This window comes from Mustela erminea, chromosome 18 (assembly GCF_009829155.1).
Source record: "Mustela erminea isolate mMusErm1 chromosome 18, mMusErm1.Pri, whole genome shotgun sequence".
NCBI lineage: Eukaryota > Metazoa > Chordata > Mammalia > Carnivora > Mustelidae > Mustela > Mustela erminea.
This window is the reverse complement of record NC_045631.1, coordinates 29,199,820-29,222,889: the sequence shown is the minus strand read 5'-3', so window position 1 is coordinate 29,222,889 and position 23,070 is coordinate 29,199,820. Positions and strand designations below refer to the sequence as shown.

Here is a 23,070-nt window from a genome sequence, read left to right as displayed (position 1 = left end):
AAGGAGTTTCGAGTTGGTGTACATGTTTTTTAAAGACACAAACACCAGTTTCTTTCTATTCAACTGAACACACGGGAAAGGGATTTGGATCTTTATAAATTCAAAGGGGATAATCAACTAGCATATCATGGGAATGTACAATGACTGCAAAGCAACGGATAGCACCATTCTGTCCTCCCTGTCTAAAACTGCTCTTGTGCTGACTCTACTATTTTACCAAAGTTGGCATGAATTTCCCCTTATATTTTAATTAACTATAAACATTAACAGATAAAAAAATCCAGCAACTTTGAATTCATTATCATTTAAAAAAATTATCAGTAACTTGATCATTCTGTTTAAAGCCTGCTCCTATTTCTATAGACAGTGAACTTTGACCTATAAGCATATCCAACTCATTACCTGGATGGTTCAGACCAACCCAGTCGCTTCCAAAAACAGGGTTTTAGTTCCTCTTGATGAAATATAGAAAGAAGAAAACACAACCAGATTATTGTCTGGGTCAAAATGTGCCGGGATTTAGAAGTCGCATTACAATGTTCTCTCTCTAGTTTAGGGTGGACAACAGTCGTTTTCTTCTACAGAGAGAGAATCTTTCTAAAAACACGGTTAATGGGCCTTCCCTCCTAACATTCCGCAGCTCCCCGTCACAGCCATGGACACTAATGCTAATTCACAAAGCCCCTGCGTTATGTTCTCAGTGATTTCAACACTAGCTAAATGCTCACACGCACTGGGCCTTGTGCCAGTCAGGGTCCCAGAGGAAATCAAGTACACCCCACGCCCTTTAATGAGGTGACGACTTACACAGGTACAGGCAGAGTTAAGGGAGCAAAGAAGGGATGGCAAGACATCCAGTGACTAGCAGCAGACGCAAGCCATTATCACTCCTAAGTCTAAAGGGACTGTGACGGAGGTGGGACAGAACAGTTACTGGAACCCAGTGACAGCTGCAGCTGAGAAGGACAGGCTGCCTTACAGAAGCTGTGCTTCTGGGGGGATACCACTTCTATGCAGAGACGAGGTGCACTGACCAATGGGAAGCCTGCTGGCCAGGAAGCCCAGGAGATACAGTCCACAAAGCAAAAACAGGGCAGAAAAAGGAGGAGAATGAGAATGAACCAGGGAAGGGATACAAGGGATACCAGATATTTTGAAAGAGTTAGTATTTCTAACTTCCTAAATAGGAGGAACCTAAACATAGAGGGGTGTCATTTGTGAATGATGCCTAAAGCTCTGTTGAAATAGTTTTGAAATAAGATTAATTTATACCTCTCGAATTACTTGTAGACTCCACTTAATTTCCACAGTTTATGATTTCTTATAAGATTCTACAGCCTCTGTATGAGCTAAATATAGAACTCCTTTGAAGACACTAGACAATTAGAAGCAAAACATCCTTCCAGACAGTGTGCAAGATAAGATGAGGAGACTAGCCAAAGGCTTGCTTAGAAATAGAATTGGATTTTGTTACGGTTTTGTGATGAAGATATGACTGGCAATTAACAGAAAACATAGGCTGAACTACAGGAGAAAAACACAGAAGGATTAGGTATAGCATCTGGGAAATATTTCTAAATAACTAAGATGTTCATCACAGTCCAAAGACTCCAAGCTAAACAATCATTCATTCATACCTTCTTCAGAAGTTCCTAAAAAGCTGTCCGATTTCCTTCTCTCTGATTTGATCCTTTCTTCTCCTTTTCTTTTCTTTTCACCAGCTTCTTGATCCTTGATATTTTCCTCCCTTCAATGGCAATGATTTCAAGCATCAAACCATATGCACAATGCCCAGGAGAACAGGACTGTTCCAAAGAAATCACAATAGATAGCACTAGTGGCCAGGCATTGGGTTGTGTGCGGTAACGTACATGAACACATTTAATTCTTATTACTTCTATATGAGGGAGTCACCATTACCATTACCATCCCCATTAAGTGATGGGAAAACTGAGGCACAGAGAAGTAAGTTACAGGCCTCACTAAGTCCTGGAACTGGGATCCAACCCAAGAAGTCTGTCCCAGACTTTGCTCTCAACCTCTAGGCTATATTATTCACCTCCACCCAACCCCCACAAAGCATTTCACTTATGTTCTAATTGGTGTCCTTTTTATAACCACCATTTATTTTATTATCTCACTTTATTTCCTGAAACTCTCTCTGAAGTATCCGATTAAAGTATCTAATGATTTTAAGGACCATGTTTGCCAAACTAGTAAGCAGAAAGCATCTGCCCCACACAACGGTAAGCTGCTGAAGGGCAGAGACATCCATCCCTCTGCTTCAGCACAGCACCTGGCTCACTGTCCGTGCTCAAAAGATGCTGGCTCAACCAACTTGACACTGTTTAGGGATTTTTCTTCTGTTCTCATTAGCTAAATATTCAAAACAAAATACGTAAAATGAGAGAGAAAATAAAGCCAGCTAGAGCAAGAAGGATTTTTCCCTCCTAATCTCTCATCACTAACATAATCATAGGCTCTAGAATTGGAGGAAGCCTTCAGGCTCTCTTCTACCTCTGTCCTTTGGGGAAGAAGAGAGTAAGCACACACTCTTCACTTTATAGTATCTCTGGTGTTTGAAGGCAGCTATCAATTCTTCTACCCCATCTGTGCTTCTCAGGCTAAGCCTCTCCAGTGACTTCAGCTCTTCTCACAGGACATGGTTTCCAGACGTCTGACTGTTCTAGGGCCACCCTCTCCTGTTTGCCAACATCTCTTTTAAAATATGGCACCCAGAAAGACACCCCACACTATGTCCCAGGAGTCCTTTCTCTAGTGTGAGACATCGCCTTGCTTGGACAATACAATTGTCTATCCAGCATTAATGCTGCACTGACCTTTTTAGCATCAAACTGAGACCTCATGGAGTCGCTACTTATGGACTCTTCAAGAAAAATTTCTTGAATTCTTACCATGTCTCGAAGTCCATGCTAAATGCTGAGCATATAAAAATAAGACACAACTTCCTCCCTCCAATGAAATTACAGTGAGGAGGACCTTCCAGTCCAAAATTCTCCATTTGGCCAGATCTCTCGCATTCTACACAGTTCAATGGTAACCTTCATCTTTTAGAGAAATCTAACATTTCCACCTGTCAAGAATATTTTGAACCCACAGTCTACCACCTATCACATTAGCATTCATTCTTAGATTTGTGTTATCTAAAAATTTGATAAGCATGCCTTTTCTGATTTAATTCAAATGACTGATGAAATGTTGAAGGTGACAGGGCCAAGGAGCAGCCATCTTAGAGGGCTCTCTGTATACCAATATCAGTCTGAGAATCAGTATCTTGAGCACTGTAGGTGGCTGGAGGAAGAGGGGCTGACAGGAGTCAAGGCTGGCTTAACAACAGCAATGTAATGACATCACCAGACACTCATTCTTTAAGGAGTCAAGGTATTTTTTAAAAAACCTAAAATCTAGACCTCCTTCCTGAAAAAGAAGAAAATGATCCTCTGATGGGAGAACAATAACCTTGTAGAGCCTTCAGGGAGATCTTGTAGCTCCGTGTTGTCCTCGGGGGGCTGTAGCCATCTTTCCAGGTCCTCATCGAGAGTAGAGTGAGCTCTGTCCAAGGGCAAGTGAAGAAATTTGAGACAATTCTTGTCCCATGACAAGGAGGCAAAGTGTTTTAGAGTGGAAAAGGCCCTTCAAACCAGTGCTTTCACTGTACACATGAGAAAATAAGAACTCGGTGAGATTGTATCTAGAGCAGCAGAGGTCACTTAGATCTGATTTAAATGCAGACCAAACTCTTCTTTAGGCTCTTGACCGAAAGCCTCAGCACCCCTAAGAATAGTTATCTCCCAAAGTCCAATGTTAGACTCAGTCTCAATTCTAGGTCATTAAGTCAATTTCCATCTGAGGTTAGAATTGTACACGCACTCCTACAACTACTTTGGAGGAAGAACTACCTCTGAGGCTACAGGATGCAGACAGTGTTTTCGGAAGGCCTGAAAAGTTGCTCTGTGGGCCTCTATACAGCCAGCCCTTTCGGAAAACAGTAATAGCAGCTAACTTTGAATCAAGAGCAAAGCACTTTATACAACCAAATTTAACTTGGATTTTTTGAGCTAATCATCTTATCTTGCTTGAATAATGATGTACATTTTTACTGAAGGTGTTCTAGGGAGATGGAAGGGTGGGATTTATATCATACGTTATAGAAAAAAAGATTTCTTTTTTGAAATTATTATTTTTTAAATATTTCACTTACTTATCAGTGAGAGAGAGAGAGAGAGAGAGAGAGAGTGCGCACAAGCAAGGGAGCAGCAGACAGAAGAAGCAGGATCCCCACTCAGTAAGAAGCCCAAGAGCAGGACTCAATCCCAGGACCCTGGGATCATGGCCAGAGACTGAGGCAGATGCTTAATTGACTGAGCCACCCAGGCGTCCCTAGAAAAAAGATTACTAAAACTTTAAAGAAGTATGTATCTTCCCCCACTTTTGCCTCTCTGTTTTTTTTTTTTTTTCTGCCTCCCCAGGAAGGACCTTCCTTGCAGGTCCCAGGACTCCAGTCTCCTCCTCTACTTCCCAGACTTTCCTTACAAGTCTCTTTCTTTTCCTTCCTCACACAGAATAATTTAGCCCTTGCAGAGTGTGCCGGAAACTGGATTCACTATCTAAATGATATTCATAGCACTTTTCTCCCTTGCCTTCCTCTTCTGTAGCAGCTAAAAAGCTAAAAACCCAATTTATAGTCTCCCTTGCAACTGAGGGTGGTCATGCATCACATTTGGCCACTGAGATATAAGTGGGCAGGCACTGCTGGGGAGGGCTTCTGGGAAACTTTTCTGCTCTCCAGATAAAAAGGGGCAGAGTCACAATATTCCTTTGCCCCACCCTTTTATCTCTGCCTGGTGTGTGGACAGCAGCCATCTTGCAACGAGGAGGTGACAAGTCTGAAAATAAAGGTCAACATGCCATGGTGGCAAAGCAAGAATATCAAAGAGCCTAAGTCCCTGGTCGCATCACCAAGCTGCTACAGCAGGCATGCCCTGCCAACCAGTGGGACTGCCTCTTGTGTGAGACAAACCCATCAAAGCACAATGGTGGGGTTTTTCTATCATCTGCAGCTGAAAGAATTCTGCAGGCTACCCTAAGGATTCTCAGGACCAGGATTAGGATAAGAGGAATCGTACAAAGATAGATTCAGATCTTCTTTTTCTTCAAATTTTAGACATTCTGCTCATTGTGGATTTTTTGGCATCAATTTTCATTTTTAAAAATACCGCATTAAAATAATCTATCTTGACTCCTGTGTTTTTTAAAATAAAGACTTTATTTATTTATTTGACAGAGATATAGAAAGCACAAGTAGGAAGAACAGCAGGTGGAGGGAGAGGGAGAAGCAGGCTCTCTGCTGAGCTGGGAGCCTGATGCAGAGCTCGATCCCAGGACCCTTGGGATCATGACCTGAGCTGAAGGCAGACACTTAACCAAGTAAGCCACCGAGGTGCCCCCAACCTCTGCATTTTTTGGTGTCTTCTCCTTCAACTTTGTGCCTAAGGATTGTGTCTCACTCACCTCACACCAGTCCTATTCCTGAATCACGGAACAAGGCAAGAGAAGTCAGAAGGCATGAGAGGTGAACTGAAGTGGTGTACCTTGCAGCATGGGTCAAAGGAGAGCCCTGAATCAGGAATGGAATGGGGTTTTTTGAGGCAACCTTGTGTTTTTAGACTCAACTGTCTGGATGATTGCCCCCATTTTTCTCTTATTTGGCTACAAAGATCTAAAAATTCTCTTCCGAGGCCTTTAACTGAAACATTTTTGAAAAAAGCCGAAACCTATGTCCGCCTCACAAAATGAAGTAAAAACAAACAAAAACAGAAAAAAAGCAACTTGACAAGAAAAAAATCCTATTAAAAAATGGGCAAAAGACTTGAATAGTTATTTCTCCAGAGAAAGTCTACAAATGGCCATGGACCATATAAAAAGTTGCTCAACATCACTCATCACTGGGGAAATACAAATCAAAACCACAATGAGATATCACCTCATACTCATTCCATTAAAGAGGCTAATATCAAAAAAAAAAAAAAAGAAAGAAAATAACAAGTATTGGCAAGAATGTGAAGAAACTGGAGCCCTTGTGCACTGTTGGTAGGAATGTAAAATGGTGCAGCTGCTGTGGAAAACAGTATGGTATTTCCTCAAAAAATTAAAAATAGATTTACCATGTGATCCAGCAACACCACTTCAGGGTACATATCCAAAATAATTGAAAACAGGATATCCAGAAGAGATATTTGTATACCTATGTTCATAGAAGCATTATTCACAGTAGGCAAAAGGTAGAAGTAACCCAGTATCTATTAATAAATGAATGGATTAACAAAATGTAACACACACACACACACACACACACACACACACAGAGGAATTCAGCCTTAAAAAAGAAGGAAATTCTGGGGCACCTGGGTGGTTCAGTTGGTTAAGTGTCTGCCTTCAGCTCAGGTCATGATCCTGGGCCCTGGGATTGGGCCCCACATCAGGCTCCCTGCTCAGCAGGGAACCTGATCTCCCCCTCCCTCTGCTGCTGCTGCGCCCCCTTGCTTGTGTGGCACGCTCTCTCTCTCTCTCAAATAAATAAAATAGTTAAAAAAAGAAGAAGAAGGAAACTCTGACCATGTTGCATGGATGAACCCTAAGGATATTATGCTAAGTGAAATAAACCAGTTACGAAAGATAAATAATGAATGACTTCACTTTATGAGGTATCAAGAGGAGTCAAACTCATAGAAGCAGAAAGTATAAAGGCGGTTGCTAGGAATTGAGGAAAGGGGGAATGGGCAGTTGGTTTTTAACGAGTACAGTTTCAGTTTTGTAAGACGAATAAGTTCAAGAGACTGTTTGCACAACAATGTGAATAAACAACACTACTGAACTGTTAGGTTTATCTTATGACAATGGTAATTAAAAACAAAAAACTTTCAGGAATAGGGGCTATTAGGACAATATGAAGAAAGACCCTTTCTTCCCGTCTTATTTGTCAATATCAGAAGACAAACTAATGCAAACTGATATGGTACACTAAATCCTTTCAGAAATCGAGCTTTTTCTGTTACCTCTCTGTGTCCTCTTCTAGATCCTGAGTTTCTTTGGTCCAAAGCATACTGCTATCTTCTTTTTCACAGTTAGTTTCTTGTTCTTCTAAGTGCCTTTGGTCTAAAAATAGTTGAAAGACTTTATTAGAACAACATCAAAAAACAATTGAGAAAGTTTGCCTTAAAATTAAGGCTAATCAGTGCTCCCTGAAGTATGCATTGCACGACTTCTTCCCACGAGAACCAGAGACCAGGTGGCAGTCCGCAGGGCGCCTGTATTCACAGCAGCTGCTTCTGGGGTCTTGGGAGCTCTCTGGTGCCAGGTGAAGCAACAGGAAACCTCACCTGTGCCAAGACTCAAGAGAGACAGAGGAAGCAGAGCAAGCAGAAGAAAGAAAGGGCACATAGAAGAAGAGGCAGGAGACCCTGGAAACAAATTGCCCAGATTTACAGTGGGGGACTACCCTGATTTTACTTGTTAGATGTTTCTAGGTTGAAGCCCCAAGGAAGGAATTTGGGTGGGGAAGTGTAGAACCCTTTAATCTATGCCAAGCATTTCATAATGGTATCTCATTTCATCCTGCCAGCAGTCCTGTGAAGGGAAGGTTTGTTCACTATCTTATAATGTAGCGGGCACTGTGCATACCTCAGGAGGTAGAAATTATCATCCACATTTTACAGATGAGGATGACTGAGGCTCAGAGACATGAAATCATTTGCAGTACAAAAGTGGCAACTGAGGTGGAAGTGCCCCTGACTTCAAGGTCCACAGGACCCCAGATGTACCAATGTGTTGCCAAAGACAGTGTTACAGCAAGGCCCTGATGAAAAGGACCTGGGTAGTTGGCTTACCTTTTGCAGTGATGCCTAGATGACTTGCTGAGTTCTCCCCCAACACTGTGGATGAGGCCTGCTGCTTCTTCAAGTGCTCTGTTACAAGTATACAAAAGCAGAAGGCAACTTACTTCTTCCTTTACATATCACACCATTCTCTAGGGCAGTGGTTCTCGAAGAGCAGCCCTCAGATCAGCCTCAGTATACTCACTCAGTTATACTCAGCATACTCTGACTTAGAAGTGCAAATTCTCAGGCCTCATTCCAGACCTACTGAGTCAGAAACTCTGGGGGTGGGGCCAAGCAATCATATCTTACAAGCCCTCCAGGTTACTCTGACAGCTGGTAAAGTTTGAGAACCATTGGTCTATGTCGTTCAATTCCCTCCAACAGTAAAAATAAAAAAAAAAAATAGTAACGATGATAGGTCACATTTGCAGAGCCCTACGTGGCAGGTACTGTTTTTAATTTACACACATTCATTCAAGATTAAGTTTGCAATCTTCACAACAACCCTACAAGACTGATCATGTGATTGCCAATTCTGTTTAGCAGATGAGGAAATGAAGGTAAAGAAAGGTTGAGGACCTTGCCTGGTATCACATAGAGAGTAAGATGCAGAGCTGGGATTTAAACCTTAAATCAGCTCTAAGATCTATGCTCCTAATCTGTATTTTATTCTCTCTCAAATAGTGTGGAACAACATCAAAGCAACTTCCAATTTTTCCCACCTCTGTAGCCTATATTTCATATTTTTACTAAGTTTATGAAGAGACAGAAGGCAAAGAATATCCATAATTTCTAGTTCCTAAAGAATTGACTGCAAGACCAAGACAAGTGTCTGCTAGACCCCGCATACTGCTTTGCATTTGCTAGCTTTACAGTATGGTTCAAGTGCTCCCAGAGCAAAGCAGGAAGATAGATGGGAGGCAGCGCACACACAGGGACCATGGGTTCCCTGATGCAGCCCTATTGTGTGCAGGCACAGGGCTCTCTCTTCCTGCAAGTCAGGAAATAGGCCCTTCCTGCCGCTCCTGGGCATCAAGGGGCCCCATTTGATTATTTCAAATAATCTGAAATTTAAAATTCCATTTTTATCCTTGTTAAAATAGTCCCCTGTTGATCTTAAAGGATCATCTTTATCCTAGGGTCCAAGAGAATCCTCCCCTTTAGGCCCTTGTCAGAAGACTAGAGCTTTGGATGTGGGTCCTCCCAAAGAACAGGTGTCAGCACCAGGGCACTCCCCAAAGCTCTCTTGAGGTGGAACAACAGAATAATATACAATCATTGCATGGGAGTGTCCATTATTAGGAGAAACTACCCAGGTGCCCTTGTGCTTTTGTCTTTCTGGGAAATTGCTGACTCATGTCAAAGTACAGACATCACCTAGAAACCTGGTCCAGATAATTCCCATATGTAAAATGAGGGAGGGTTTCTGCAGCGTATACCGTGGTACAGCTGTGCCATGAGGCTAGAGCCCAGGATGAAACCTGCTAACAGCTGCTGAAATGGGGGAGTCCATATGGTGACTAAGAGAGAAGACAGCAGGATCCAGAGGGAAAGTATCACTAAGGTCAAACTGCAAAGGATCCTAAAAATCCTGCCGTAAGTCATGACCAAGAACAAATGACACTGAGAATTTACCTGAGCTGGACATGTACAGGTGACCTCTACTCTTACAAGCAGCAGTTCTATTGCTATACTAAGAAAAGCAACTAGAGAGAAGGAATTTGCAAAGACTCCTGGGGATCTCCATAGAAGGAAAGGGTGTAGGGGTGGGAGCCCTAAGAGCTTAACCCAACAACCCTGTGACCCTGTGGAATTGGAGGAGAGGTGTGATGAGGTAAGAAGGGCCCATGAGTATAGAAAAAGAAACTAAGGAAGGTTCTGGCAGCTCTGACTGGTTCCACCCTAGTTCTTGTGCCACTAGAAAAGTAACTCATCCATGATCCCGATACCTTAAATACCTCCCGCTGATGGCAAAACTGAAAAGTACAGGATATGTCTTGGCCTCAGTAGCTAGACATCACGCCTCCAAATTATCATTGGTTTGGTTCAAAAAGGAAGTGAAATATTCCTTTAATAAAAGAATTTCATCTTAATAAACCACTCAAATATTGTTATTTCTCTTAGAATCATTACCATAGGTCCTTTAAGTAACAAAATGACAACAGACATAGGCTAATTATCCTGGCCAGGTTTCAGTAGTAGTGCGAGGCCCATTTCATTGGAAAACCGCTCCTTCCTGAATTGTACATTCTATGAGACCTTCTGAGAGGCTTTTGTACCAGTGCTTACACATGAGACAAAGAACCACACTGTGGTCAGTGACCATAACAAACAAGGCCACGGAGCACATTCGGTATTGAATATCCCTTACCAATTTCGTCAAGCAGCTCCTGAGATGGTGGTGGTAGCTCATCAATGTGACGCTGTGAAATGGCTTCTACTAGTGCTTAAAAAAGATAAAGGGGAAAATGACTTAATACCTTCCTGGCCCTGAACTGGATTTTCACAGCTTCCACATAGACTTAGGACCTCTCAACAGTAAAACAAACTAAGGCAGGGAGATAGCCTTTCTTTCACATTAGCAGTCCTACCTGAGACCTCCTAACATGTGAATGGGTTTACTCTCCCTTTTACTTCAAACCCTTTCCTACTTTGCCCCATACCCACCCCAGTACTGCCTGATCCGTGTCCTTTCCTTCCCAAGGATATTGGGGTACATGAGGTACAAATTCTTACTAAGTGGCTGGGGGCTCGCAGAGGGATAGAGAGACTCTGGACCACTCAAAATGAACAAAACATAAAGTGGGAGGCCTTTCTCTATAGATTATCAGGCCAAGGGATACAAAGCAACCATTCTTTGGGCCTTTCCCTAACTGCTTAGTTGTAACACTAACCAAAACCCCTCAGCATAATTCACAAAATCCAAGAACTGTGCCAAAACATAAGACATTAAAATTAGTATAGCAAAGGCAACACACCTCAAGGGCTGTTAATATTCTCATATCTTTTAATTTGAAAACTATCTCTTAAGAATCTATCCTGAGAAAGGTATCAGAGGTGCAGACAAAGATTTTCATACAAAGAGCAAAAATTAGAAAACAATATAGAGGCGCCTGGATGGCTCAGTGGGTTAAGCCTCTGCCTTCAGCTCAGGTCATGATCCCAGAGTCCTGGGATTGAGCCCCGCATCTGGCGCTCTGCTCAGCAGGGAGTCTGCTCCCCTCCGCCCCCCATCTGCCTGCCTCTCTGCCTACTTGTGATTTCTGTCAAATAAATAAATAAAATATTAAAAAAAAAAAGAAAACAATATAAATTAAGCAACATATATAGAATGGACTATTGTAACTTCCACTGACTAAGGGGAAATCCTCAAAATATAGCATCAAAGAATAAAAAAAAGCCCAGAGCTGACACACAGTTATGATCTCAACTATGCTAAAAATATATACACTTTTGTATATTTCTAAAAATATGAAATTAGAGGGATGCCTGGCTGGCTCAGTCAGTACAGCATGCAACCCTTCGTCTTGGGGTCTTGAGTTTGAGCCCCACATTGGGCAGAGAGTTTATTAAAAAAAAAAAAAAAGATGAAAAAGATACATACCAAAATAATACAAGAAGTTTAAAAACTGGTGGTAGAATTAAATAGTAGGTTTTTTTATAGCTCTTTTTAATTTTCTAAGTTTAATGAATATGTTTTACTTTTATAATCAGAGGGAAAATAGCATTTCTATTTGAATCTAATGTAGCATCAAAGATGAGACTAAGGTTCCCTTAAATTGGATTTTTTTTTTTTTTTTGGTTCTATTTTTATATTAAACACATTACCTTTCGGCAGGCTCCTTCTCTGGGTGGCATGGGACGATATGTCAGGTGACTTAGCAATGCTGGAGGAACCAGCCCCAGTAAATGCAGACAATCTTTTCTATAAGTAAGACATAAACATGGTAACTGACACATGTATTGAGCTCTAAAGACCCATGAAGTTCACTCACTTCCAAGATTAAGCCTGTGTTTCACTGATGGAAGAAGCCACTTGTTTTGTTGATTGAGTCAAACTCCTTCTAAAGGCCCCTCCTCTGCAATCCCTTCTCACCCCTCTTTGCCTCCCCAGTGCCCAGTACCTGCCTTTGTGTTGGATCACGCCAGCCTTTCTCACTAGATGGGGAGCTCCTCCAGAGCAGAGACTATGTCTATCTTATTTATATTTGGATGCCTAGAAGAGGACCTGGCAAGCTATCTGGCACTTAGAACCTGCCCAATTAACAGATGGCTGAATGAAGCATAAAGTTCTTTATCACCCTACTTCAGAGTGGACCTTTTGTGAGTCAAATGCCCAAGATGACAGTTGGGGTACCTAGGTGGCTCATTGGGTTAAACCACTGCCTTCGGCTCAGGCCATGATCTCAGGGTCCTGGGATTGAGCCCCACAACGGGCTCTCTGCTCAGCGGGGAGCCTGCTTCCACCCCTCTCTCTGCCTGCCTCTCTGTCTACTTGGGATCTCTCTCCCTGTCAAATAAAAAAATAAAATAAAATAATTTTTAAAAAAAAGAAGATGACAGTTGATTTTTATTTTATTTTTATTTTTTTAAGATTTTATTTATTTATTTGGCAGAGAGAAATCACAAGTAGGCAGAGAGACAGGAGGGGGGTTGGGGGGAAGCAGGGTCCCCGCTGAGCAGAGAGCCTGAAAAAGGACTCAATTATAGGACCCTGAGCTCTTACCCTGAGCCGAAGGCAGAGGCTTAACCCACTGAGCCACCCAGGCACCCAACAGATGATTTTTAATTGAGGGCCAAAGCAAGACATCGATCTGCCTATAGAATGGTCAACAGATTTTTTTTTTAATTTATTTTTTTTTAAGATTTTTATTTATTTATTTGACAGACAGAAATCACAAGTAGGCAGAGAGGCAGGCAGAGAGAGAGAAGGAAGCAGGCTCCCTGCTGAGCAGAGAGCCCGATGTGGGGCTTGATCCCAGGACCCTGGGATCATGACCTGAGCCGAAAGCAGAGGCCTTAACCCACTGAGCCACCCAGGCGCCCCGGTCAACAGATTTTTAATGAACAGTGCCAAATAAGGAATTTGTAGTCTTCTTGAAGAGATCATACATATGAAATATGAGGGAGAGAGAAGGGGAAAAAGAAAAGGATAGCGGGGGAGGAGGAGGAGGAGAGGAGAAGGTAGTACACAAAATATGTGTTTTTATTGCAGACTATTGGTCCAGGAGCTCAGAGAAGGTGATCAGTCAAAACTCTCAGAGAACCAAGCAGAGGAGGTATCAAAGGGAGAACTCAAGCCGCCTCAAGTGAGTAGGAGATGTGTAGACAGAAAGTACACTGCAGGTGAAGGTAGTAGCATCATAAACTGTGGCAGTTTGGCTCTTTAAAGAAATTGCCAGGGCACCTAGGTGGCTCAGTCAGTTAAGCATCTGTCTTCAACTGGTGTTGTGAACCCAGGATCCTGGGACTGAGCCCCGAGTCAGGCTCCCTGCTCAGCAGGGAGACTACATCTCCCTCTGCCTGCTACTCTCCCTGCTTGTGTGCTTGCTCTCTCACTCTCTCTCTCTAAAATAAGTAAATAAAATCTTTCAAAAAAAAAAGAAGGAAGGAAGAAAGAAAAAGAAAGAAAGAAATTAATTGCCAAACATTATTTCTGGTGCGGGGGCAGGGGGGGACACAAAAACCCAAGATATATCCTATAATACAGACTCAGAAAGACACCCCAAGGAGGCCTAGAGAAGATCCAGCTTATTTCTTGTTTTCTTTGTAAAATAGATTTGGAGAAATCTTAGTACTTTGGATCCTTAAAGCCGTTGGGTGACTCCGTGAGTATGGAAAGTGGAGTCAGTATACTTACAAGATCAGTCAATCTTGAAGGGACAGTTTCAGAGGAAGTAAGAAAGGAATCTAGGCTCTTTGCTTTCTCTCGAACTGTTGAAAATGTATCAGATGAAGTTTGAATAGATTCCTGACTGTTCCAGCATGAGGTAGACCCTGTTTTAATCTGAAATGTGATACTTTCAAGGCAGTCTTTATACTGGCTGGCAGCTGAAGAACTTGACCCTGTTGTAGAAAAGAGGGCAATTATTGTCCAGGTCCTTTACATTATTTAAAAACAAAAACATAAAACTCTTTATCTATTCCAGGGATTCTCTGAATTGTTAATAACTAAAATAACTGCTGATATGAGACATAACTCCTCAAAGTAAAAAAAAAAAAAAAAAAAAAGACGGTCTCTAAACTTGGCCATCAAAATAAAGGGAGATTATTTGAACCACAAATATACTGGGACTAAAGACACCACAGAAAGGCTATTTGATGCTGGCTGTTGAGATTGCAGGACTCAAAACTATGTACATTTAAGCACAATAGGTTTTGAGTTACAAACACGAGAGAAGCCAATGTATTTGCAGTAAATTTAGTAGTGCTAGAGTACAAAGTACAGTTTGCATTCGCATGTCTCTACCACCTAAGTAAAAAAAACTCCCAAAGCTGCTCAATAATCATCGCCACCGGGTGCCTTGGTGGCTCAGTTGGTTGAGCAACTGCCTTCAGCTCAGGTCATGATCCCGGATTTCCAGGATCGAGTCCCACATCGGGCTCCCAGCTCCTTGGGGAGTCTGCTTCTCCCTCTGAACTTCTCCTTTCTCATGCTCTCTCTCACTCATTCTCCCTCAAATAAATAAATAAGAAATCTAAAAAAAATAATAATAACCATCACCACCAATGCCTACATGGGCCCCCGTGGGATTATCCCCACCAGCTCTAGAACTAAAGAGACACCTCTGCACTGTGGGGAAACAGCTGCCAGTCTGATTTTCATAGCCTGGCTTCCCAAAGCCAGTGGGGCAGGAACCATTCTTCTCCCAAACACTTCTTCTCCCTGCACTGGTTACCTGGGCTGAGCGGAGTGCTGACACTTGTAGGTGCGTGGTTTATTCTGGGTGTTTTGCATGAAACTTCCTTAAAAGAACCACCTTGTTCGTAGGAGATACTGGAGAGGTCTTGAATGTCTGTCAGGGATCTAAGAAATTAAAAGCACAAAGTAATTAGGAGATGTTTAGAAAAATCAAACAATATATTCCCAAGGGGTACTTTTTAAGGATGCTTTTGACAATAATCTTTACTTGGCAGTAGGTCAAAATTAGACTATCTTAGAATATCTTATGTATCTGAAAGAGAATATTAGGGAATATCCTAAAAAGAGATAATAACTTTAAACATATCTCAGCAGCTAAAAAAAAACTATTTCCACAGATGAAAATATATTTATGTGGAAAACAGATTTCATCTACCTCAAGTGTAAACTTATTAATATCATCATCATCATGTATTTCCTTGATTATAAGATGCTATTAATTTAGATCACATCCTCGTAACAGCTTTTTGGTGAAAGAAACACGCTCACATTAAATGGCAAGAAAGTATTCTCTTACAAATAAGGAAATACTATTCCCCTAAAACCAAGACTTTACACAGCATCCTTAGGCAACCCTTTGGTGGCCCTACATGTCTTTCTCTTTCAGCTGCTCTGGTGATTCCTTTAATGTCTCCTCTTGTTCACCTTCAGAACTGTAAGAGAGAAAGTGAGAAAAATTATATGAATTCCTGTCAGCAGAATGCTCCAACCTGGTACAAGGGGACCAGTTTTTCAGCCCTGTGAGAAGCAGCAGGAAGGGCAGTAAACTCAGAAATAAAAAGTAGGTTCTGGTCCTGGGTCTGCTACTGAGTAGCCATATGTTCTCAGGCATGTCTGGGCCTTGCTCTGGGCCTCAGTTTCCTCCCCAGAGATTAAATAAATACCCTCTAAGCATCAGCCCATCTGAAACCAGCCAATGATGGTATATGACAGTAAGTTCCTGAGGAAATCTAGAGAGCACAGGAAATCTGGTGGGCATAGAGGCTGGAGCAAAGGGCACAGCCGTGGGGCCTTGTCAACTGTGAGACAGTCTCCTGCATGGATCATCAGGCGAGGCCACGAGAGACTTATGCCAAAAAATGACCAGAAAAGAATACTGAGGACAAATTTAACTTGTTTCTACTTTAACCATTCCATTTCACTATCTGTTGAGTACAAACTACAATTGTGTATTGCTAAATTCTTCTGTATGTTTTCATATTTTTAATCTTTGCAATAATCCTATGAAACCAATGGTACAAAGGAAAGAGCACAGATTTTGGACTGAGTTGTGACTTTATTAATTCTATTCACTGGAGTATTTGTTTCTCTTCTAAGCATACAGGTGGACAGCACTTCTTGCCCTCCTTTTATAACTGGCCACATGACTTGTTGTAAACAGTGAAATATAAGTGAAAGTGACTGGAGTCACTTTTGGACAGAAACCTTAAGGTCATGTTCCCTTTTTTCCTACCTGAGCAATCAAGGAAATACAAAGATGGAGTCTTCCTCAGCCTGACTTTTGGATAGAAGATAATGTAGCACAGAGTACTTCTAGTCAATCCATGATGGACATGGAGCATGAGCAAAAAATAAATTTTTGCTGTTTTGAGGCACTCAAATCTGGGGTGGGTTGTTATATAGCATAATTTAGCCTATCCTGACCAATACATCCACTTACTAACTATAGCCTTAGGAAAAATTAACTTTGCTTTCCTTATTCACAAAATGGAGATAACAGTATACACCTCAGAGCGCTGTTACATAAATTAAATTTGAGAAAACCAAGTACTGGTATATGGTAGCTGCTTAGGAAACACTAACTATAATTATTATAAATAAAAAGTTGAAAGGGAGTCCAAGATAACAGAGGAGCAGGAGACTTAAATTTTGCTAAGTCCTAGGAATTCAGCTAGATTACTATCAAACTATTCTCAACACCTACAAATTCAACTGGAGAACAAAGAAAATAGCATCAACTCTATGAACAGAAAAGCGATCATTTTCTGCAAGGTGGGATGTGCAGACAAGTGAATCTGAGGTGATTTATGGGAAGATAGACCGGGGTGGAGGGTCTTTGTCAGCTGGCCACTGGCAAGTGATAGAGCGGCAGAGCACAAAATTGGAACTTTTAGAAATCTGCGCCACAAGGGATATTTCTCTGGTGGCTAAGTAGGGGGTGGAATCCTCACTAGGACAGTGTGGTCTCGGGACCCTCAGGGTCACAGAAAGATTGGGGGGTACCCGAGTATGGCAGAACTCCCAAGTATCCGAGTGGGGAAACTGGCTGCAAAGATGGAGCCGAGGAGGGGTCTCTTAGCTTGGGATTGCCATAAACTGTGATCCACAGCACAGTCTGGCCACTGCCCTTCGGGCAGGGATGCCACAAGTGGCAGATCGGGGAGACCCCCCCCCCCTTCCTCCACTGGGAGGAATGGCATAGGAGCGCACTGCAGGAATCTGATAGGTTTGGAGACTCTAAATGGGACCATGTGCCAGAGATAGAAATGCTTGGTCACAGGCTGGGTGAGCACAGTGTATGGCCGAAGACCAGAGAGACAGGAGGGATTGACTGCTTTTCTCTGAGAGCACACTGAGGAGTGAGGCCCCAACTCTTGGCTTCTCTGGGGCCAAAGATTGAAAGGCCACCATTTTCATTCTCAGCCTCCAAAGCTGTACAGAAAGCTTTCAAGGAACAAAAGCTGCTGAGAGCAAACCCGAGCAGATTACTCAGCCTGACTCCTGGCAAAGGTAATGCAATTCCGCCTCAGGCAGAGACACTTGAGAATCACTGCAATAGGCCCCTGCTCCAGAAGATCAACAAGAACGTCCAGCCAAGGTCACCAATCAATGAGAACTGCACTACTTCAGCGCTAGGGGAATACAGCACATAGAATTCATGGCTTTTCCCCCCATGATTCTTAAGTCTTTCAACTTAAACTTCTCAAATTTTCTTTATTTTTTTCTTTTCTTTTCTTTGAATTATTCTTCTTTCCTTTTTCAACCAACTTATCAGTTCTTCTTTTTTTTTTTAATCTTTTTAAATTTTTATTCTTACAGTCATATTTTATCCCTTCATTGTACTTAACCTTACTCAGTGGGTTAAGCCTCTGCCTTCGGCTCAGGTCATGATCCCAGGGTCCTGGGATCAAGCTCTGAATCGGGCTCTCTGCTCAGCCGGGAGCCTGCTTCCCCCCTCTCTTCCTGCCTCTCTGCCTACTTGTGATCTCTCTCTCTCTCTCTCTGTTAAATAAATAAATAAAATCATTAAAAAAGGGACTTTGTCTTAAAAAAAAAAAGGGGGGGGGATACAGCTTCTCCTAACAGACCAAAATATACCCAAAATCTAGTGTATGGCTCTGTTCTATTCACCTGCCTTATCACATTCTCTCTTTTTTTTCTTCTTCTTTCTTCAACCAACTTACCAATTCCCTTTTTAAAATCTTTTTCTTAAATTTTCATTTTTACACTCATATTCCATTCCTTCATTGTATTTAACCTTATTTTTATATAAATGAAAGTTTTTCTTTTTTTAAAATTTTGGGAGGCAGTTTCTTCTAACAGACAAAATATACCCAAAATCTAGCAGTGGCTCTGTGCTATTCACCAGCCTGATCATATTCTTCATTTTTTTATCTCCCTTTTTTTCCTTTTCCGCCTGGTTTCCAGTCTCTTCTGATTTGTTTAGTGTATATTTCTCTGGGGCTGTTGTTACTCTTTTGGCATTTTGTGTTCTTGTTCATCTATTCTTCTCTCCACAAAATGACAAAATGGAAAAACGCACCTCAAAAATAGAACAAGAGGCAATACTGACTGACTGCTAGGGACCTAATCAATAGGGACATTAGCAAGATGTCAAAACTACAGTTCAGAATAACGATTATAAAGATACTAGCTGGGCTTGAAAAAAGCATAGAAGACCCTAGAGAATCCTTTTCTGGAGAAATAAAATCTAACCAAGTCAAAATCAAAAAGGCCATTTATGAGGTACAATAAAAAATAGCAGGTCTAACTGCTAGGATAAATGAGGCAGAAGAGAGAATTCCAGACTTCAAGCTCTATTTCAAAGCTGTAATCATCAAGACAGTACAACAACAGTCATACAGATCAATGGAACAGAGTAGAGAGCCCAGAAATGGACCCTACGGTCAACTCATCTTCAACAAAGCAGGAAAGAATGTTCAATGGAAGAAAGACAGTTTCTTCAATAAATGGTGTTGGGTAAATTGGACAGCCACATGCAGAAAAATGAAACTGGACCATTTCCTTGCACTATGCACAAAAATAGACTCAAAATGGATGAAAGGCCTCAATAGGAGACAAGAAATCATCAAAATCTTGAGGAGAACACAGGCAGCAACCTCTTCGACCTCAGCCACAGCAACTCCTTCCTAGACACATTGCCAAAGGCAAGGGAAGCAAGGGCAAAAATGAACTACTGGGACTTCGTCAAGATCAAAAGCTTTTGCACAGCAAAGGAAACAGTCAACAAAACCAAAAGACAACTGACAGAACGGGAGGAGATGTTTGCAAATGACATATCAGATAAAGGGCTAGTATCCAAAATCTACAAAGAACTTATCAAACTTAACACCCAAGGAACAAATAACCTAATCAAGAAATGGGCAGAAGAAGATATGAACAGACATTTCTGCAAAGAAGACATCCAGATGGCCAACAGACACATGAAAAAAGGCTCAACACACAAATCAAAAACTACAATGAGATACCACTTCATACCAGTCAGAATGGCTAAAATAAACAAGTCCGGAAATGACAGATGTTGGCGAGGATGCGGAGGAAGGGGAACCCTCCTACACTGTTGGTGAGAATGCAAGCTGGTGCATCTACTCTGGAAAACAATATGGAGGTTTCTCAAAAAGTTGAAAATAGAACTACCCTATGACCCAGCAATTGCACTACTGGGTATTCACCCCAAAGATACAAATGTAGGGATCCGAAGAGACACTTGCACCCCAATGTTTATAGCAGCAATGTCCACAATAGCCAAATGATGGAAAGAGCCCAGATGTCCATTGACAGATGACTAGATAAAGAAGATGTAGTGTGTATATATACATATATATGGGACTATTATGCAACCATCAAAAAATGAAATCTTCCATTTGCAACGACATGGATGGAACTAGAGGGTATTATGCTTAGTGAAATTAGCCAATCAGAAAAAGATAATTATCATAAGATCTCATTGAAATGTGGAATTTGAGAAACAAGGCAGAAGATCATAGAGGAAGGAAGGGAAAAATGAAACAAGACGAAACCAGAAAGGGAGAGAAACCATAAAGCCTCCTAATCTTAGGAAATAAATCAAGGGTTGCTGGAGTGGAGGGAGTTGGGAGGGATGAGGTGGCTGCATAATGGACATTGGGGAGGGTATGTGTTATGGTGAGCACTGTATATTATGTAAGACTGATTTAATCATAGACCTGTACCCCTGAAAAAAATGATATGTTTTATGTTAATTTAAAAAAAAAAGTTGAGGGCACCTGGGTGGCTCAGTGGGTTAAGCTGCTGCCTTTGGCTCAGGTCATGATCTCAGGGTCCTGGGATCGAGTCCCACATCGGGCTCTCTACTCAGCATGAAGCCTGCTCCCCCCTCTCTCTCTGCCTGCCTCTCTGCCTACGTGTGATCTCTCTCTGTCAAATAAATAAATAAAATCTTCAAAAAAAAAAAAAAAAAAGGTTGAGGCCTAGAGATAGGGAAAATAAATTGAGTGTTATTGTATCAGACATTTTACATCTATTATTAGCTTTTATAATTAGACCTTTTCACTTGAGGTCACTGCATATTCACATGAATTTTAAAGAAACATACTTTACCCATGTTACACTGAATGGTAACATCTTGCAAATCCATAGTGTCAAACCAAGATACCAACATTGATATAGTCAAGATACAGAACATTTCCACCACCACAGGGATCCCTCATGGTGCCCTTTAAGATTTTATTTATTTATGAGAGAGAGAGAAAAGATAAGCAGGGGAAGGGGCAGAGGGAAAAGCAGAGTCCCCGCTGAGCAAGGAGCCCTCTATGACCCAAGCCTAAGGCAGATGCTTAACTGACCGAGCCACCCAGACGCCCCTCATGCTGCTGTTTCATAGGCATGTCTACTTCCCTCCTACTGCCTACCTCTACCTTATTCCCTGGAAACTACTCAAATAATTTTATAATTTCGAGAATGTTATATAAGTGGAGTCATATAGTAAATAACTTTGGGGGATTGCTTTTTCTACCCAGCACAACCCTCCGGACATCTATCCAGATTGTTGCATGTTATCAATAGTACATTCTTTTTGTTGCTGAGGTGTATTCCATAGTATTGGATGTACCAGTCTGTACAATCCTTGACTTGTGGACAACATTTGGGTTTCCAGTTTTTGGTTATTACAAATAAAGTCACAAAAATAAGTAAATAAATAAATAAGGGACGCCTGGGTGGCTCAGTTGGTTAAGCAGCTGCCTTCGGCTCAGGTCATGATCCCAGCGTCCTGGGATCGAGTCCCACATCGGGCTCCTTGCTCAGCAGGAAGCCTGCTTCTCCCTCTGCCTCCAGCCTGCCACTCTGTCTGCCTGTGCTTGCGCTCTGTATCTCTCTCTCTCTCTCTCTAACAAATAAATAAAAATCTTTAAAAAAATAATAAAAAAAAAAAAATAAAAATAAATAAATAAATAAATAAATAAAGTTGCTATAAACATTCAGGTATGTGTTTCCTTTTTTTAAGATTTATTTATTTGAGAGAGAGCATGAGCAGGAGGTGAAAAGGAAGAGGGAGAGAGAGGATCCCAAGCAGACTCCATGCTCATGAACCTGAAATCACGCCCTAAGGGAAAACCAAGAGTCAGATGCTCAACCTACTGTATCACCCAGGCGCCCATATGTCTATGTTTTTATATGAACATTAAGTCTTCATTTCTCTGTAATGAGAAATCAGTATTCAGATTTCTGAATACAGATAATACAGATAATGACTCCTGAATACAAGAATACAGATAATGACTGAATTATCATTGAATACAGGTAATGACTCCTGTTCATAATTCTTCACAATCCTGCTGAACAAATCCTAAGAAAGTTAAGGTGCCCAAAGCTAATTTTTCTGACATGGTGGCTAGAACACTTGAGGACAAGCAATATATAAATACGGGTATTATCATTACTTAACATTACTTCTGTGAGCCTGAAACTGTGAATAAAATACTAGCACATACCTTCGTATGGGTTGGAATTGAGACCTGGCCAAAATCTCAGCATTCCTTCCAGGTCTTTTTCTCATTTGGAACTTTTCTTCACCTGAAAGAATAAAGTAAATGCATTTTTTTAATTGAACTTTTGCCAACTCAGACTGTTATTTTCACTCCCTAGAATTCCCCTTGGTCTGGCCCAGAATGAGAAATAATCTGAATAAACAAAGTGCTTCCTAATTGGGTTTGGATTGAGTGCTGTAGGAGAGGTTTTTGCTCTGAAAGTTTATTTTCCTTGCTCCGAGGGGGTAAATACATTCTGACACTCAGAATACAATCAAGCCATTTACTGGCCTTTCAGTTATAACCACTCAGTTATTTCTGGAGACAAATGTTGTTTTGTCTTTTCAGGAAGGCAAACTGACCTGGTTCCTGTCAACAGACACCAGGGGGCGTTGAAACCAAGAACTGTTTGTTCACTAAAGATTCCAAACAGAAAAGACCATTAGCTGGGCATTCCCAGAGGGCTAACTGGGCCTCTTGGCCAGCCATCAGGCCCCACTTAAAGCACAGGGTGGTGAGACAACACTAATTCAACTCTCTTCTGTTCTTCCTGACATCAAGTGTCCAAAGTTACTTCCCACCAATTCTCAGTAAGATACTTTGCTGATCTCAGGGCAAACAGGGCCACTATCCATATTCCTTCCCACCACCACACTGCTCTGGTTTATAGAGCCTTCCCTCTTGGCAAATGTTCATGATCCCCTTGCCATTCCTTAGGAACACGTGGTGTAGTGGGCAATGGGGAAGCCCACCAAAGCAGTGTCACCTTTAGCAGATACGAAGGAGGTCTCTACCCCACCAGCAGAGAAGCACTGGGGTTCTTCTCATGACACTTGTTCAAATACCTAGAAAGCCTAATGGAATGCCTAATAAACACAATTAGAGCTGGAGGAACACTTCAAGATTTTAGAGTCTCTCTCCTTTGTATAAAAGGAGAGAGGGGTCCTGGGGTGAAATGACTTGCCCAAGGTCATGCAGTGGGAAGGGAAAAAAAAGTGGCAGA

General features: G+C 41.6%; 1 protein-coding gene across 1 annotated transcript in view; it reads right to left on the bottom strand.

Annotated features, from left to right (window-relative positions):
- The window catches only part of TEX14 (testis expressed 14, intercellular bridge forming factor), a 64,227-nt gene that overhangs the window by 1,488 nt on the left and 39,669 nt on the right, over positions 1-23,070 (bottom strand). The window contains 11 exon segments of the mRNA XM_032320872.1: positions 403-454; positions 1,638-1,747; positions 3,481-3,573; positions 7,077-7,176; positions 7,908-7,985; positions 10,270-10,344; positions 11,727-11,823; positions 13,759-13,964; positions 14,798-14,925; positions 15,411-15,473; positions 22,032-22,113. Coding sequence (XP_032176763.1) covers positions 403-454; positions 1,638-1,747; positions 3,481-3,573; positions 7,077-7,176; positions 7,908-7,985; positions 10,270-10,344; positions 11,727-11,823; positions 13,759-13,964; positions 14,798-14,925; positions 15,411-15,473; positions 22,032-22,113 — 1,084 coding nt within the window.